Source organism: Giraffa tippelskirchi, chromosome 6, assembly GCF_054371585.1.
Source record: "Giraffa tippelskirchi isolate mGirTip1 chromosome 6, T2T-mGirTip1v1.2.pri, whole genome shotgun sequence".
Classification (NCBI taxonomy): domain Eukaryota; kingdom Metazoa; phylum Chordata; class Mammalia; order Artiodactyla; family Giraffidae; genus Giraffa; species Giraffa tippelskirchi.
In genome coordinates, this window is record NC_137280.1 from 92,094,168 (window position 1) to 92,112,350 (window position 18,183).

At 55.2% G+C, this 18,183-nt stretch overlaps 2 protein-coding genes across 55 annotated transcripts; both read left to right on the forward strand.

Annotated features, from left to right (window-relative positions):
• Positions 1-18: 18 nt before the first annotated feature.
• On the forward strand, positions 19-7,526 carry CCDC159 (coiled-coil domain containing 159). 50 transcript variants are annotated; one of them, XR_014056185.1, is made up of 14 exons: positions 19-122; positions 2,190-2,308; positions 2,397-2,623; positions 3,233-3,401; positions 3,584-3,617; positions 3,931-4,019; positions 4,111-4,192; positions 4,386-4,581; positions 5,172-5,239; positions 5,324-5,400; positions 5,745-5,866; positions 6,089-6,236; positions 7,170-7,286; positions 7,459-7,526. XR_014056185.1 is itself a non-coding variant. In XM_081498439.1 (14 exons), the coding sequence occupies exons 1-14, from the start codon at positions 112-114 to the stop codon at positions 7,461-7,463; spliced, it is 1,599 nt and encodes a 532-aa protein (XP_081354565.1). In that variant the 5' UTR covers positions 19-111; the 3' UTR covers positions 7,464-7,526. The 50 variants fall into 50 exon arrangements, 27 of the variants coding, with proteins under 27 accessions (XP_081354565.1, XP_081354584.1, XP_081354568.1 ...); XR_014056191.1 differs by having other exon boundaries at positions 3,255-3,401; positions 4,111-4,215; positions 6,089-6,171; XR_014056176.1 differs by having other exon boundaries at positions 3,255-3,401; positions 5,745-5,975; positions 6,089-6,171.
• A 489-nt stretch (positions 7,527-8,015) lies between these two features.
• PLPPR2 (phospholipid phosphatase related 2) lies at positions 8,016-16,170 on the forward strand. Of its 5 annotated transcripts, none has more exons than XM_081498470.1 (10): positions 8,016-8,166; positions 9,448-9,622; positions 10,413-10,492; positions 11,092-11,280; positions 11,407-11,542; positions 12,168-12,439; positions 13,355-13,531; positions 14,262-14,384; positions 14,708-14,759; positions 14,892-16,170. In XM_081498470.1, the coding sequence occupies exons 3-10, from the start codon at positions 10,427-10,429 to the stop codon at positions 15,233-15,235; spliced, it is 1,359 nt and encodes a 452-aa protein (XP_081354596.1). In that variant the 5' UTR covers positions 8,016-8,166; positions 9,448-9,622; positions 10,413-10,426; the 3' UTR covers positions 15,236-16,170. The 5 variants fall into 5 exon arrangements, with proteins under 5 accessions (XP_081354596.1, XP_081354599.1, XP_081354597.1 ...); XM_081498473.1 differs by having other exon boundaries at positions 14,262-14,368; XM_081498471.1 differs by having other exon boundaries at positions 11,167-11,280.
• The last annotated feature ends 2,013 nt before the right edge of the window (positions 16,171-18,183 follow it).

Consider the following 18,183-nt stretch of genomic DNA (forward strand, 5'->3'; position numbering starts at 1 on the left):
CTCTGTGACTCTACTTTTGGGCTCCGCGCGTTTTAATGGGATGGTGTCCCCACGGGATCAAATTTCAGCGTCACAGCTGGGGACTGGCTTCGCGGTCCCTGATGGGAGAGCATGAGCCGGTGGTATGTTTTAGGTGGGGTCCTGATGGGAGAGCATGAGCAGGTGGTATGTTTTAGGTGGGGTTGGAAGGGGGTCGGAGAAGGCAATGGCAACCCACTCCAGTACTCTAGCCTGGAAAATCCCATGGACAGGGGAGCCTGGTAGGCTGCAGTCCATGGGGTCGCTAAGACTGAGCGACTTCCCTTTCACTTTTACTTTCATGCATTGGGGAAGGAAATGGCAACCCACTCCAGTGTTCTTGCCTGGAGAATCCCAGGGACGGCGGAGCCTGGTGGGCTGCCGTCTATGGGGTCGCACAGAGTCGGACACGACTGAAGCGACTTAGCAGCAGCAGCAGCAGCAGGAAGGGGGTCGGAAGCCTGGCGGGCGCAGGATTCAAGGACCCGGGGGCGGGGCCCAGGCAAATGACCCCGCCCCCTTCCTCCGAGAATTCTATCGGGAGGGACTGAGGGAGTAACAGGTGATGTTGGTTTGGAGGCGGGTTGGGGCGGGGATCGACCTGGTGCCCTGCCTGCAGCTGTCACTCAGAAATGCATCCTGCCTTTTCCTCTCCCAAACCTCCCAGGGCTCCTATGATTCCAAAGTACTAAGTCCTGTGTAATTTTCAAGGACAAACACTGAGTTCCCGTTATTGTGTATCAGGCACTGGTATGGATTAATTTACTTAATCACAACAACCCAGTAAAGTAGGTAGTATGATATCCTATTTTTATAGTTGGGGACACTGAGGCTTGGAGAGGTTTCATAATTATCCCAACATCACACAGCTGGGAAGGGGACAAAACTAGGATTTGAACACCAGCCATCCAACTGGAGGGTCTCCTTGCTTAATCATCATGCTGTACTGCCTCTGGCAGTGAGGACCTCCCTGAGGCAGTGACTTTTGAAGGGGTAGCTTAGAACATTTCAGGAAGAATAATAATTCTTGCAATTATTATGGTGGGTGTGAAGACCTAGTGAGGGCTTAGGGTGGTGTGTGAAGACCCAGTGAGGGCTTATGGTGGTGCCCAGCACTCAACAAAATGTTCAGAAAATATGAGCTTAAAAAGAGATTAAGGAAGATTTTACAGAGGCAATACTGAGTAGGGTTTTGAAGGGTATATAGGAGTCTTCCAGGAGGCCTGGGCTAGGGGAAGGATACCAGAGGGCCCAGAAAGGACAAAAGAAGAGAAAGCCCTATACTGTGGCCTTTCTGGCTGAGTGTGATCCATGGCAAGATGCCCTTCACCTGGAAGTTTTTCCAGGCAGACCTGTCCCAGGTTTTTCCAGCTGTGCCAGCCCTCACTACACTGGAAGGGCAGGGGGTATGTATGTGAGACCCAGAAATGAGTCCTTTCCTGTTCCCAGACTTACCTAGTGCAGGCCTGGGCCCCAGTTCAGCTAACATTTGTTAAATGGATATGCTGTGCCTCTCCTTCTCACATTCTATGGCTCCCATTTACTGGGGAGCCAGTTCCCAACTCCCCTGCTTGGCTTGCCCTGACCTGTTTGAACTGTCCTGCCAACCTCCTGCTGCTTCCTCCTGGACCTCTGCCTCCAGCCACCTTGTTTATCAGCACAGAGCACCTGGTTCCAGACCTCCAAGCTTTTAAAAAAAAAAATATATATATATATATTTACTTGTCTGCACTGGATCTTAGTTGCATCATTTGGGATCTTTTGTTGTGGGCTTGTGGGATCTAGTTTTCTGACCAGGGATCAAATCCAGGCCCCCTGACCAGAGACTGAACCTGGACTCTCTACATTGGGAGCACAGACAGACCTCTAAGCTTTGGCACGTGCTATTTCCTGCCAGGGATGTCCTTCCTTTAGGGTCCAGTGTTAAGATCTTTTTTTTTTCCTTTTAGGCTTATCTCAGACCTCAGTTCCTTCTGTGGGAACTTATGGGTTCTTCTCACTGTCCAGTCCAACCCCTGGGCTAGGATCATCTTTCACCCAGCTTTGGCTCCTACCATAACTAAGAAGCCTGTGTTGAGGGCTGCAGCCACTCGGGGGTGTCAGGGAGGGCCTGGGGCTGTCTGGACCCAGGAGCCGGTCTCAGTGCAGCCCTCTGTCCCCCCTACTCAAAGCAACCCTCTTCTGGCTGGCCTACCCCTGGACCCTGAGTACTCCGTGCCTTGCTACCGCTCACTTCCCTCACCCTCCAACGTGTGTTCGCCTGCTAACAAGAAGTGTGACAAGTGCTGTGGTTTGTTGAGGGACTAGCCTGGGGCTGGGGGGCTGGCGTGCTGTGGGCTGACTCTCAGGAAACCTTCACCACCCATCCCTCTTTCCAGGCACTTCCTCAGAAAAGACCTTGGAATATACATTTCACTGGTCCAAGAACCCAGAATCAGAGACTGCACAGCCAACTGCACCTGAAAACACAGTGACAACTGAAGCCTGGAGGCCAGGGAGAGACTCGGGGTCTCAGTCACATGGGTGTCCCTCCACCCCTTGCTCAGATTCGCAGGAGCCCTGTAATGACCAGGATCTTCCGAAGAGGCATCACAGCAACACTAAGGTCTACCCCACCTGGGAAACCCCTTCCTGCCACACCTCAGTCTACTGCTGCAGGGCTTCGGGTGGGGGCTGTGGGCCAGAGAGTTCTCCTTGAGAACCTTCACGCCCTGTCTTCAGCACCCAGAACAGCGCCCAGTGCTCAGCCAGGCCTGCACTAAAAATGTCTTGAGTGAATGGAATGGATGCTCCATTGTGTGTCTTGTGAAAGTGAAAGTGTTAGTTGCTCAGTCCTGTCTGACTCTTTGTTACCCCATGGACTGTAGCCCACCAGGCTCCTGTGTCCATGGGATTCTCCAGGCAAGAATACTGGAGTGGGTTAGCATTGCATTTTCCAGGGGATCTTCCCAACCCAGGGATCAAACCCAGGTCTCCTGCATTGCAGGCAGATTCTTGATTGTCTGAGCACTGGGAAAGCCCATTATGTGTCTTAATGAAGTTCTGTCTGTGATTGTCTCTGGGTGTGACTGCCTGTGTGTCTGTGACTGTGGTTGTATGTCTGAGATGGGCGTGAGCATGTGCCCTGGGTCTTATGACTTAGCATGCATCTCTGTGTCTGAGGTTGTGTGTCTATATGGTTGTGTTTCGATGACCGTGTGTGGTTGTGCATCAGGGGTTGCTGGTGCTCCTTGCAGACATTGTTGATGCCGTTTGCTCCTAAGGAAGAGGGCCATTACTTGAGTCCAAGCCGGAGTGAGGGCTCTGAAGCTGTGTGTTCTCAGGGGCAGCCCCCATGCCTGCCACACAGATGCACTTCTGAGCGTGTTCGGGCTGGGGCAGAGGTGAGGTGGGGCTGGGGGGTGCATGCATATGCCTTGGAGGCAGCTTTGCCTGCCCTTGGGGGTCTAGGACACCCAGAACTCAGCAGACCCAAATCATGTCTAACCCCCACACCCTGGGTTAGGGTGAGCAAGGATGCAGCCCAAGGGTAAATTTCTACTGCCCTCATGTCCCCCTTTTCTAGAAGCCTTTGGAGACCAGCTGTTCCAAAACCAAAGGTGAGAACCTTACACCCAACAAGACTGTGGGTAGAAGACCCACCAGTTCCTACCTCCACCTTCTGCCCCTGCACCATTGCTGCCCATTCATTCCTGTCCTGTCATCAGCTGACCCTTGCCCCTGACCTTGCCCTTCATCCTTGTCTCTGATCTTGACCTCACTCCTTCTTCTACCTCTGCCTCAGCCTACCCCAGCTCTTTACCTTGTCCCCTGCCTCACCCCCCCCACCCCGAACCTCTACTAACCTCTGCCCTGACCTTGCCCCCACCCGCACCCTTTCCAGCCTTGGCTGACCCTCACCTCTGCTCACAGTTAAGTCCACCACGATGATTCCTGACTGCCAGAAGCTTCTGAGATGTGAACTGGAGTCACTCAAGTGTCAGTTACAGGCCCAGACCAAGGTGAGCCACCTTGGCCCCACCCGCAGCAATTGTCTCCATCCCTTCCCACTTCACCCCTGCTACCACCCCCAGGCCTGACCTCTTGGCCCAGGCTTTCGAGTTCCTAAACCACTCAGTGACCCTGTTGGAGAAGGAGAGCTGCCTGCAGCAAATCAAGATCCAACAGCTGGAAGGTGAGAACTGGCCAAGGGTCGAGGTAAGGCTGGAGGCTGGCCCTGTCAAGGTCAGCCGGGTCAGGCCAGGGTGGGAAAAATTGGATGAGTTTGGGTTTCAGGCCAGGGTCTGGTGAGGGTTAGGGCAAGCTGTGTTCAAAGCTGGGCTCAGGGCTGTGGGTTGGGCTCAGGCAAGTTCCCACCATCTCTGTAGAGGTGCTGGGCCCCATGAGCCACCAGGGAGACAAGGAGGGGCACAAGTGGGATGTGGTGGAGGGACGGCAGGAGCTGTATGAGGCCCTGGCTCAAGGCCTGCAGGGGCTACAGAAGACCCTGCATGACAACGAGGAGGTGCAGCGGGCCCGCACCACCCGCTGCCTGCAGCTGCTGGCCCAGGAGATCCGGGACAGGTGGGTGTTGCCAGGAGGGCTGCCTGGAGGTTGCTTCAGGAGACAAGGGAGGCCAGTGGGATGGGGGAAATGGGAGGGCAAATGAGTAAGGGAGTCTGGGGGGCCATGGAAAGCTTGGGGGACAAGAGGAAGGGATGGAGGAGGCAGGAGGCAGTGGGGCTGTGTGGGAAACTGGGAGGCCAGAGGAAGGGGAAACAGGGATGGGAAGGGAGCTCAGGGGATCAGAAAGCTAGCAGGGGTGAGATGGGAAACTGGAGGGGAGAGGTGGTGGAGAGGGGCAGAGTCGGGGTATGGGAGGTCAAGGGCTCCAGAAGATGGGGAACTGGAAGCCAGGAAATGGGGGCTTGAGGGAATGGGAAGCTGAAGGTCAGAAGGGAAGGACAGGGTAGGGGGTTAGGGTAGGAGGTGGGGGAATAGCGGTAGGAGGGGAAAGGTGGGTAGGCAGGTGGGGGGAGGGGACAAGCCTCTGGGGGATGGTAGTTGAACAAATGGAAACATGGAAGGTAGAAGTGGCTTGGGGGAGGCAGGTGGGCAAATGGGAAGCCAGGAGGCCAGGATACAGGAGGCCAGAGGCTGCCCTGTCTTCTCAGCAAGAAATTCCTATGGGAGGAGCTGGAGCTGGTACGAGAGGAGGTGACCTTCATTTATCAGAAGCTCCGTGAGTGCCCAAAGCCCATGGCCGGAAGGGCAGGGTGGAGGTTCTTCTACAGCTTCAGCCCCCTTAAGTCCTCTCCCCCTACAGAGGCACAGGAACAGGAGATCACGGAGAACCTGGTGAACATCCAGAAGATACAGAAGACACAGGTGAAGTGCCGCAAGGTGAGCAGAGCAGGGTGGGGTGGGAGGGGAACCTTGTGTGAGTTGGGGTATAGGGATCTCTGCTGGCCTGTACCATCATACTGCAGCCAGAAGGCCTGGGTTCAAATCGCAGTTTTGCTACTTACTGCTATGTGATTTTGATCAAGTCACTTCCCCTCCTTGAGCCTCAGTTTCTTCATCTGTATAATGGATGTAACAATATAGCCCTGCCTGACTGAGTAGCTGCATTAACTGAGTGATAAGCTCTTTAAAGGCATCCTAATATGTAATAAATGCTATATCACACCTTTCACCATTATTATTATTATTATTATTATTGTTTCCCCATCCCTTCCTGACCTCAGGTCCTGACCAAGATGAAGCAGCAAGGTTACGAGACAGCAAACTGGCCAGAGACCGAGGAGTTGCTACCAGGAGGCAGTGGTTCCTGGAGGGATAACCTCCAAAAGGAGCTGGGTGACATATGGTGATGAGCTCCCACTGTAACCTCTAACCCCGACCTTCATCTGCCCTGCCCTATCCTCCCAATCAGATCAAGCAGTGACCGCTGGAACCTGGAACCCACCTAAGTCCAGGTCTCCCTCTCCTCCTGGGACTCATCTCCACCCCTCCCCACCACAGCCCCCCTGCCCCAGCCCTGAGCAGTCCAGAGTTCCCTGGAGGGCCACAGATCACCATCTCCCCACAGGTCCGCTGTGCACGTGCTGCAGAACTCCTTTGATGGCCTCGCCATATCCTCAGGGGGCCGCCCCAGGGCCGCAAACCTCAGGGGTGAGGGGGGCTGAGCAGCACTCCAGGGTTGGCGGGGAGATCATTCTCCAGCTTCATACATGGAGGTCACGTTCAGAAGCCATATTTGGGGGTCACATCTGTTGGGTCTTTCCCCCCCAATTATTTATTTATTTATTTTTGGCTATGTTGGGTCTTCATGGCTGTGCGTGGGCTTTCTCGGATTGTGGCAAGCAGGAGTTACTCTCTTGTTGCTGTGCATGGTCTTCTTATTGAGATGGTTTCTCTTGTTGCGGAGCATGGGCTCTAGGTCTCATGGGCTCAGTAGTTGTAGCTTGGGCACTCCAGAGCACAGGATCAGCAGATGTGGTGCACGGGCTTAGTTGCCCCATGACATGTGGGATCTTCCCAAGCCAGGGATGGAACCCATGTCCCCTGCATTGACAGGCAGATTCTTAACCACTGGACCACCAGGGAAGTCCTCTGTTGGGTCTTATTCTGTGGTCACATTAAATAATGTTCTGGGGTGACATTAGAGAGTCCCTGGAGGTTTCATCCAAGGGTCACTCAGGGTCACTGTGATCTTAATTTAAGGGTCAGTGGGATAAAATTTGGGACTCCCCAACTGGCACTAGTGGTAAAGAACCTGCCTGCCAATGCAGGAGACATAAGAGACATGGGTTGGGTCCTTGGGTCAGGAAGGTCTGCTGGAGGAGGGCATGGCAACCCACTCCAGTATTCTTGCCTGGAGAATTCCAAGGGCAGAGGAGCCTGGCAGGCTACAGTCCATAGGGTTGCACAGAGTCGGGCATGACTGAAGCAACTTAGCACACACACACACACACACACACACACACACACACGAATGGGGTAAAATTCAAGGGTCATCGATTGAGATCATAGTTTGGGGTCATGTTGGGTCACATTCAAGGGACGTGATCAAGGATCACATTATATCAAGGATACTGGGCTCATATTCACAGACCACTCAAGGGTCACATTCAGGTTTCATGATAGAATCACGCATGTCCCTCCTGCAGGCTATAAGGGACACAGATGCCTGAGCCCTCCTCTCCCCTGCTGGGACTCGGACTCAGACACGGACCAGGGCCCTCCCCATCCACCGCTCAGCAAGAGCCGCAGCTCCTTCCCACCTGGTGCGGATCCTCCCCTCCCCCAACCCACATTTCCCTTCCCCTTCTGGCCTGCCCTGGAATTCCAGAGTCTGGGCACCACCCCCAACTCCCAACCTGGATATCTGCTCCCTGACCTCCACACCTGGGGTCCCCTGGACCAAGCCAGGTTCTGACCCATCCTCTCTCTCCACAGCCTGAGCAGCCGGGACTGCTCTCCCTTGAAGACTCCTCCAGAAAGAAAATAAACTAGCTGAGACTCTCCTCCGCCTGTGAACTGTTGCTCCTGCTTCTTCCTGGGCCTGAGAGTGACCCCTTCAATTTACTGCCCAGTCTTGGGCAAGATGTGGAGACCAAGGGGCTGTGCAGGATATGTGGGTCTAGAATCAGGGGACGGTGTGAGACTGGATTTAGTATATGACAAGGTCAGAGATCAGCCTGTCCAGATATTGAGTGACCAGCCAGTCTCTTCCCCACTAGCCACCAGTCTTCATTTCTGGGGTGCCCTGGCGATCCTGCCTGCTGTCCCTACTGCCAAATGGGGAGACTGAGGCTCAGAGAGGGAGGGTCTCGTCATCCCACCCTCTTCCTCTCAGCACCCACCAGGGTACTCCCTCTTAATCTCGTCTTCGTTCCCTCACGGCTCGCCCCCAAAAGCAAGTGGGGCCCCGCCCCATCAGGCTAATGAGACATCGCGAGGCCCCGCCTCACGGGTTATGCAAATAATGTCTCGGAGGCCCCGCCCCTCCCTCCGGCGCGGAGACTGCGCGGCGCGGCCGGGCCGGCCGACCGCGTCTCCATCTCCGCGTTCGCCTGCTGGCTAGCGGTCGGTTTGTCTGTCTGTCCCGTCGCGCCGGGGCCGTCTAGGTGGAGCCAGGGCTCCGGCGGCGGTAGTGTCGACCCGGTGAGGGGGAGGGCCTTGGGGCGCCGCCTGTACCTCTTCTTTCCGGCTTCCGACCCTCGTTGTGTCTGTCTGGCCAGGGTTCGGTTTGTGTGGGTCGGGTCCCCTGCGGGTCCAGCGCGGGGAGGGGGAGGGGAGGCTGCGAGCTGAGTCTTGGGGACCCAGCTAGGGGAGGGGTGGATGGGGACAGGACCTCAGTGAGGCTGACGGTGACTGGGTGGTTGTCGTTACGTGTCAGTGTGTGTGTGGCATCAGGGGTGTCCGTGTGGTGGCTGTGTGACTGTGTCTCCCGTGGCTGTCTTTGTGTGATTGTCGCTGTGGGTATTACTCTGATGGTGACTGTGTGGTGGTCGTGTTGCTGTGGCCGCCTTTGAGTGGCCGTGTGACTGCTCTCACAGTGATTGTGTGGCTGTCTCGGTGTCTGTATGGTTGTGTGCATGTGACTGTCATTGTGTGGCTGTTGTGTGTTTTTTCTGATGGTGTGTGGGGGGCCATTATTATGTGACTGATCGTGTGCCTTTCTTATGTGTCTGTGTGCAAGTCTATGCCACAGTCCACGTATGTGCCCTTGTGTGGATGTGGCTGTGGATGGCAGGGCTCTTCTGTGACTGTCAAGGTGGACCCGAGACTTAATATGTGTCATTCTCTGTCTTGTATTTGGGGGCGTGACGCTGTGACCAGTTCTGTGACCCCCTCCCCCCACTGTGTGTGGTGACTTTTTTTTGATGTGACTCTTAAGTGTGTTGGCAGCCTTGAGTTTCTGTCCCTGACGGGGGTGGAGTGGGGCTGTGTATGGGGCCATGAGGTGTGTGAAGGACCTCCTGTTGTGTCCCAGTGGCTGTGGGGGGGGGGCAGGGGATTTGTTTGATCTGCGTGGGTGTCTGTGACAGGCCGTGTGCACACCGTGCTGTGTGAGTGTGCAGTTGTGTGTAGTGGGTGTTGGGCACCTGTCTGAATGAGCGAGCCCATCTTGTTCATCACAAGGTGGGCACCCAGTGCATTGCCTGGAACCCAGCCGGCCCTTCATCCTTGTTGGTGGGATAAACAAATGCTGTTCGATTGGATGTGTGTGTGTGTGTGTGTGTGTGTGTGTGTGTGTGTGTGTGTGTGTATATGTGTGTGTTGGGGGTTGGTTGGGATGGAAGCTCTGGCTGAGTTGTGTACTCTGGGAGGGATGCTGATGTGTGTCTGTGTCTCTGTGAGAGTGAGGGTGCCATGGCTGGGTAGGCACCTCGGGCATCTGGGATCTCTGGTGTGACCCTCACCCCACGTGTAACGTTGCAGAGCAAGCCACGTGGATGGGGCACTGGACCCAGAGTGCCTACTCCTGCCTGTCTGGGCCTCAGTTTCCTCATCTGGGCAATGGGGGTGACCATCCCTGCCCTGCTGGCTGCCAGGAGCGGCTGTGAGTCTGTGGGCGTGGCAGCAGCTTGCGGGAAGCCATAGGGCCCGATCACAGGTGAGGTCTGGCTGGGAGAATGGGTCAAGCAGGTGTGACTGTGTTGGCCTCTCAGTGCTGGGGACTGACTGAGGTTAGACTGGGTGGGGGGAGGGTGAGCAGGTTGAGGGGGAGATAGCCCTCTCTAATAATACAGGGAGGCAGACGGGCTGGGAGGAGGGGGAAGGAAGGAGAGAGGGAGAGGCAGCTGGGAGAGAGGGAGGGCCTGGCCATCAGCCCAAACCAGTCAGGCACAGCCCATGGGGACAGGAGAGGGAGGCCCCTGTGGGCTCTAGGGGAAGTGGTGTGGGGGGAGGGCCTGGTGGAGGTGGAGGGAGCATGGGGGCTTCCTGTAAAGCACATAGGGGAAGAGTATGGGGTCTCCTAAAAACTAGTGGGGGTGAGGAACCTTCTTTGTAGAAGAGGGGTTCCCGTTAAGCAGGATAACTCTCTGCTGAAGGCCAAGGGGAGGGTTCCCACATGCTAAGAGAGACAGGCCCCCCTACAAGGTATGGGGTCAGAATCTCCTGTGCAGGCTGTGGGGGACCACTATAGAATCGGTGGGGACTCCAGCAGAGGCTGAGCTGAGCAGGTTGTATCGGTGGAGGCAGGTGCCTCTAATAAGCTGGGACGGGGGAAAGACCTGGGTATGTGGAGGCGTGGCCAGAAGGCTCAGCGGGGCGGGGCCAGGTGTAGTTGGAAGGGCCAGGGATGGGGGCCAGGGTGTAGCCAGAAGACTCCAGGAATAGATGACCTGAGGCTCCCTCTAGGCCCCGCCCCTGGCGGTCCCATTCCCTCTGCATCTCCACAGGCCCAGCCATCACCATGGCGGGAGGGAGACCTCAGCTGAAGAGGAGTTTTTCCATCATCCCCTGCTTTGTCTTCGTGGAGGTGAGGAGCACAGTTCCTCCCTGGCCCAGACCCTCAAGAGGGAGGAGGCACCTTCTGAAGTGGCACTCCCTGGGGTTCCAACCCCCCTCTGCCCATCCTTACTGTGGAACTCTGGGCACCTCACATGCCTTCCCAAGCCTCAATTTCCTCATCTGCAAATAGGCACAGTTGGCATCTCTCCCTCTCTCTTAGGGCTGTTATGAAAGTAAAATGGATTAATTCTAGAAAAAGGTTTAGTATGATGCCCAGCCCACAGTAGGAGTTACACCTGTTGTGGCTGCTCATGTTGGGTTGGTGCAAAAAATTCGTTATGGAGAAACCCAAATGACTTTTTTGGCCAACCCAATATTTCTACCAGTAGTTTTCTTTCTCTGTTGCTCTGTCTCTCCACCACACTCACTTTCTGAGCCCTGGCCCTGTTCTCTCTCCCTCTTCACAGCCCATTCTCTCTACCCTCTCCTCTTCATCTCTCTGTATCTCTCCTCCTTGTCTCTTTCTCCATCTCTGTGTCTCTGTCTCCATGGCTCTGACTCAGACCTGACCCTTTCTTTCCTCTCTCTTCTCTGTCCATCTCTCTCCCCACCCTGACTGGACGGCAGTCGGTACTGCTGGGCATCGTGGTCCTGCTTGCCTACCGCCTGGAGTTCACAGACACGTTCCCTGTGCACACCCAGGGCTTCTTCTGCTATGATAGTACCTATGCCAAGCCCTACCCAGGGCCTGAGGCTACCAGCAGAGCACCCCCAGCCCTCATCTACGCCCTGGTCACCGCTGGGCCCACCCTCACGGTGAGACTGGTGGTAACCCGGCTCAGACTATGGGAAGGGCCTTCCAGGAGGCAGGAGGGCCAGGGGGTGGTGGGTGGAGGACTGGGTTTGAAGGCCAAGACTACCACACCTTGGTCTTGCCCACAGATCCTGCTTGGGGAGCTGGCGCGTGCCTTTTTCCCTGCACCACCCTCAGCCATCCCCATCATTGGGGAGAGCACCATCGTGTCTGGGGCCTGCTGCCGCTTCAGCCCCCCGCTGCGGAGGCTGGTCCGCTTCCTGGGTGAGTGACTTGGTCAGGGGTCAGCTGTGCAAAAGGGAGATGGGCCAGGCTCAGCCATAATAAGAATTCCAGGGGGAAAAGCGCCCTAGAATGTCCGTGATGGTGACTTCATGGGGCAAGAGGAATTTGGGCTGAGGGCAGGCCTAGTGGAGGTTCTAGAGATATGGGTGTGCCCTAAGCAAACCATGATGGTAACTCTAAGAGGAGGGCCCCAAATTAGCACAAGGAGAATCTCAGGCAGAAAAAGCACAGGAGGTCCTCTGGGCAGTGGGGTGAGATCCCTGGCAGTGCTCTAAGTATGGTCTCAGCCGCAGTTGGTGGCCTTGGGGTAGAAGGGCAGAGCTCACCCGCAATGGTGGTCCCTGGGGCAGAGGGCTGAAGATCCTCCAGGAGAAAAATGAGCAGCTCAATAATAGCAAGAACAGGGGCAGGTAGAGGAGGCTCAGAATGCCATCCCAAGGGAACATGCCCAACTGTTACAGAATATGGTGCTAGGGGGAGTCTGAGGTGTGCTTTCACGTCAGTCAGAGGAACAAGGAGACAGGGACCCAGATGGACCTTAAGGGGCTCACAGGAGAACAGCTGCTGGGCTCTGGCATGAACCCCCTCTCTGATCCTACCCCAGGGGTCTACTCTTTCGGCCTCTTCACCACGACCATCTTCGCTAACGCGGGGCAGGTGGTGACCGGCAATCCCACGCCTCACTTCCTGTCCGTGTGCCGCCCCAACTACACGGCCCTGGGCTGCCCGCCACCCTCACCGGACCGGCCAGGGCCCGACCGTTTCGTCACCGACCAGGGTGCCTGCGCCGGCAGTCCCAGCCTGGTGGCTGCTGCACGCCGCGCCTTCCCCTGCAAGGACGCTGCCCTTTGCGCCTATGCTGTCACCTACACAGCGGTGAGCCCCGAAATGGAGGCGAGGCAGGTGGGGGGCGGTCAGGAGACCCTCGTGGCTGGGGCCCCCAATCCCTCCGGGAGTGAGGCCACGCCCTGCGTCACTGTGACTCCGCCCTAGGGTGGAGGCTCTGGCTCCACCCCTTGGAGTCTGGCCACGCCCCCATCTTGAGTCAAGCGCAGTCCCTTGGTGTTTGGCCACGTCTCCAGACTCACTGACACCGCATCCGAAGGAGGATATTGGCTCAGCTCCATAGACTGTCCAGTGAAGCCTACTCAAGTCCCTGCAATGTCACAAGTCCTGGTTATTGGCTGGGTGGCTAGGTAGTGGGCTTTCAACTCTGTCCCCTGGAGCCCTTGTCCCCCACTTTGACATCACCTTTTACTGGTGTGGCCACACTCCTGAGTCAGTTTCGCTGAAACTTCCTGATTCTTGTCCCCTGCTTTCCCCTGTTCGCACCCACTGTTGCTCTGACTCCTTTTTCTGGCGTTGGGGACTATGCTTCTAACCCTGTTAGTGGTCCCCAGGTGTTTGGGGACTCCACCTCCTGGAGCTCCTAAGAGCACTTGTCACTTGGGCCTGACTTCACCCTCTGACTTTGTGGCTACACCCTCAGCCAGCAAGTGTCTTTCACCATCTGTGATTGGTCTCCCAGAGATCTGGGGCCCCAGACTCTATCTACTGCTCTTTGGTGTTCAGGCTACATCCCCTTCCCTGCAAAGGCCCACTGGGGGTCCATGACTCCATCCCCTGAACTCCAGTGCCCCTGGCTGTGTTCCTTGGAGCCCCTAGCCAGTGCCTCCAGCCCCAACGCGGCTCCTCAGTGTTCAGACCTCACCCCCTTCCCTGAATGTATTGTCCACTTGAGTTTGGGAACTGCTGCTGCCGTGTGACCTCTGACCTGTCTGGCTCCCGCAGATGTACGTGACACTCGTGTTCCGCGTGAAGGGCTCCCGCCTGGTTAAACCCTCACTCTGCCTGGCCCTGCTGTGCCCTGCTTTCCTGGTGGGCGTGGTCCGCGTGGCCGAGTACCGCAACCACTGGTCGGACGTGCTGGCTGGCTTTCTGACAGGGGCAGCGATCGCCACCTTTCTGGTGAGCCCCCTTGCCTCCCATCCCTGACCCGAGGCAGGACTGCGTGATGATGAAGGGTGTGGACTCTGTGTGACCTTGGGCAAGTCCCTTAGCCTTACCTAGCTCGGACATTCTCATCTGTGAAATGGGATAACAGGTTTGGGACCCGGGTAAGGCAAATGAGGCACTTGCTTGAGTACACCAACTAAGGGGGATGCCAAAACACTCAAGATCAAGAAAAATATTATAAATAATAATATGAAAATAATATTAATCATGATAAATTTTATTTTATTTATTAAAAATAATTTTGGGGGAGGCACATGGCATGCAGGATCTTAGTTCCCTGACCAGGGATTGAACCTGTGTTCCCTGCAGTGGAAGCACGGAGTCTTAACTACTGGGCCACCAAGGAAGTCCCAAGATAAATAATATTCTAATGAAATATTTTTCCAAATCAGGATTAATGCAAAAACCCATATTGTCCAAAATACCAAAGGTTTAAATAAGGACAGGATTAGATCCTGTTGTTATACAACTCAGCATCACTTGCCTCCCCGTGTGGAATAAGTAATAACAGTACCTATCTCTTGGTAAGGTGGAAACAACAGTGTTTGGCACATTATAGGCACCATAAAAGTGTTAGCTGTTCTTGAAAACCTAAGCCTCAGTTTCCTTATCTGACAAAAGGGAATAGCAATCTACCTTATTGGCCTCTGGCCTCAACACGCCCCTTTCCCTCTGTCAATAGGTCACCTGTGTCGTGCACAACTTCCAGAGCCGGCTACCCTCTGGCCGAAGGCTCTCCCCTTGGGAGGACCTGAGCCAAGCCCCCACCGTGGACAGCCCCCTCGAAAAGTTAAGTGTGGCCCAGGTAAGGGGGGCCGGGGGCTGCTCCCGGCTGGAGAGGGTGGTGGGTGGAGGAGGACCAAGGAGGGAGGAAGTCGGGCAGGTGGTGGCGGGGTCTCAGGGCCATGGAGAGGGAGAGGGATCACTCATCTCTGTGGCCCTGGGTCCGGGGGGGGGCTGTCCCACAGAATGGAAAGGTGTGCCCCCCTCTCCCTCCCAAGGAGACATGATTAATCCTGAAAACTCGTTATCTGTTCCATTGGGCTCTATGCGCTTTGAGCCCCTTGTGGCCGTGGCCAGCGGTGCCCAGGGGGCCACTAGCCCCTCCCTTCTGCCTCTTTGTCTCAGGAACCCGAGGGCTGCAGGCCGCATTCGACACCGGCACGGCTCACCCCATCCAGTGAGTATCAAGGGGGTGGGAGGATAAGTGGGGGGACTTCCAGATGGCCGTCACTGCCACAGAGGTGTCATTGTGCTCTTGTGGCCTCTCCCAAGCTTTCTAATCCCTTGACTGCTGATTCCTGATCCCTAGAGCCGCAGAACTGTGCCCGCCGTGGCCACCTGATCCCCAACTGCGTGTCCTCCAGGGCTCCAGCCATGTGTTCATCGCCCCGTGTGCCCCGCCCTCGATTGAGGTCTGAGCCGACGCCCCTGCCTCTGCCTCTGCCCCTGCCGGCACCAACCCCCAGCCAGGGCCCCTCGCCCTCTTCCCCTGGGCCTGGGGGGCCGGGCGGGGGTGGTGGCCGTGGCCGGAAGCTGCTGCTGCCCACACCCCTGCTGCGGGACCTATACACCCTTAGTGGACTCTATCCCTCCCCCTTCCACCGGGACAACTTCAGCCCTTACCTGTTTGCCAGCCGTGACCACCTGCTGTGAGGCCTGACACCCACCCAGAATCTGCCCAGTCCCCATTTCTTCCCTGCCACGAGTGTGTGTGCGTGTGCTGTGTGAGTGCCAAAGCCCTTGCCCCCAGGCCAGCCAGGCCAGACATCAGAGGATGGCTGGAAGGACATCCAGGGGACCCCCTGTTTCTTGCCCTCTGGGACATCCAAGTGGGCATAATTGGGAGGTGGGTCCTTGCCTCCTAGGATTGCCCTTTTAAGGGCCAAAGCCTGATCCCATTGGCCTTTGCCCAGCCAATGGGAGCTTCCCAGTTCTCAGAATTCTAGCAGTTTACTCCAGCCAATAGGAGCATCCCCATCTTTCTTAGACACCTCAGGCAAGAGGGCAACTCTAGCCAGTGTTCAGCCTCTGAACAACAAATAGGAGTCCTTGGTTCTTAGAATCTCAAGGTGGGTGGGTATGATTCCAGTCAATGGGGGACCGCCCATGTCTAAGCATGTGCAAAGGAGAGAGTGCTCTCTCCTCAGAATCAGAGTCCAGCTGGAGGGTGGGGGGCAGGCTCCCCCATAGCAGGGTCCTTGGGGTACCCCTTCTTCTCTCAGCCCCTCCCCCTTGTGCAATCTCTCACCCAGTCTCTCTTAACTCCCAACTTGTGTAGGGCTTGCCCCATTTCAGAGGTTTTGGGGTTCAGGGTGCTCCATTCCCCCTTGCCTGTGCCCACATCACTCCAAACCTTTCTGTTATTTATTAGGGCCGTGGGAAGGGAGTTGTTTTTTTTCCTTAGAACCACCCCTGTTCTTCACACTGCCCCCCCATGCCTCAGCCTCATACAGATGTGCCATCATAGAGGCATGGGTGGAGCAAAGAGGGCTCTCCACCTCCGGCAGCCAAAGGCAGTGGGCAGGGGAAACACTGCCCCCCTTTCACACCCCCTCCTCATCTTTAATAAAGACCTGTTTGTAACAGAAGTTTGGCCACCTACCTTTCTCCTCCAGGTGGCAGGGGTGAAGGACTTTAATGTTGGGTGTAAGTGTCAGTGAGGCTGGGTGTGAGTGTATAGTCACAGGGAGATAGTGGAGAGGCAGCATGGGGCTGAAAGGTCCATGACTTGGCTTTAAATCCAGGCTCAGCGTTTCCTGGTTGTGTGACCTCAGGAAAGTTAAGTAACCTCTCTGTGCCCTCGATTCTTCACTTGTCAAATGCAAACAACCCTGCAAGCCACAGGTAAGGCACACAAACATACTGTGAGGGGCCTCCTGTGACTATCTTCCTCAGGTGGCTGGCCTGTTTCTGACCATGGCCAGAGTGCTGAGGGTACAGGGAATAGGCTGAGGGGACCATAGAGGTCCTAATAGAAGGGGATGCTGAGGGCAGTAGGAACCTCCACGCTGAATCCCTGACTACATGGATTTGAGCAGGGGTTTTGTTTATGAGGTTGTGCTGAGAACCAAGCCCTGAGGGCCCAGCAGAGACTGGGGAAGGTAGAAGGACAGGGAACCACATACAAACACACACACACACACACACACACAGTGGCTTCAAGAGGCTTCAGACAGGCCATTCAGGGCATGGAGTCATTCAAAAACCAGGGAAGGGAAGTCTGCTTTCCTTTCACATTTATTCATTCATCCATCCATTTATTCATTCAAAAAACATTGTGGAGCAAACCCCACCCAACCCCCATGCATGCCAGGTGCTGTTTTGTTAGGCAAAGGGGCTGCAGTACTAAGCAGAACAGACACAAAATCCTGCCTTCATGGAGCTCACATTCTAATACCAGAGAAACAATAAACAAATAAGTTAGCCACAAAACTACAATTCCCAATTTCAAGAAGGTCTGGCAAACCACAATTATCCTCATAACTAATTTGTGGCAAAACCTGACCTGAACTGACATAAGGTCATTATAGCTTTTATTTGTTTAACTTTATGTGAATATGCTTCTGTTTCGTTGCAGATAAAGTATAGTGTTTGATTTAGAATGTTACCCCAGGTCCAAATAGGGGTGTTAATCAGTATATCGTATTTACACCCTAGTACTTTTGAAAATCTGAAAAAATCTAAATTTCAAATTGCAGGATCAAGAATTTGGGTCGGAAATTGGTATCGTTGATATGTTAGATATTGATAAGTAATAAACAGAAAACTCAAGCTATAGAAGACAATGGGACAACTTTGGAATGAGGACACGGTTTGCAATTTAAAGAGAGTGTCCAGGGAAGCTATTTCTGAGGAGTTGGCACTGGAGATGCCGTGTGGAGGGAGGGAGGGACGAGAGCCCTGCAAATAACCGCAGTGTGGAGTTGGGGAGTGTTCCAGGCAGAGGGAACAGCAAGAATGAAGGCCCTGAAGTGACAACGTGCCGGCTTTGTTCAGGGAACAGTGAGGAGACCTGAGCGGCTGGAGCAGATCAAGCGACGGGAAACTAGAAGGGAAAGGCAGTGTGCCTGGAGGAGAGGGGTGTGGTTGATTCTGCATTGCAAGAAATGAGATGGATGCGTGAGAGGGCTGAAGGCAGAGGAGGGATAGGATCATGGAGCCCCCTACTTCACCGCATGGAGTATCTATTTCCAGGGCTTGCTTCACCCGAGCCCCGTGGCCCCTCCAGTAGCACAGCTACCTCCAAGGGGCCCAGCAGAGAAGCAAAGTTTCAGCACAACGGACAGCATTCTACGAAAGACCCAGTTGGCGCTGTCCATGGTCCTGATGTTAAGCGGGGCCAAGAAAAGGTCAGGTTGGGGCTGTCGGGCACAAAGAAGTGTCTGGACCCGCTACGGAGGGTGAAGACTACAGCCCTGGCCTTGCCCACCCCCATCTCAGGGTGGATAATCTTAGGTAGAAAATCCAGATAAAGATGTTCCTGCTTATTCAAAAGGCTTCTCCACATGACCCACTGCCTCTTATCCTCAACTTGACCAAAACTGAGCTCCTTTTTATAATGTAAGTCAGACCATGACCCTCCTGTGTTCAAACGCCCTCTG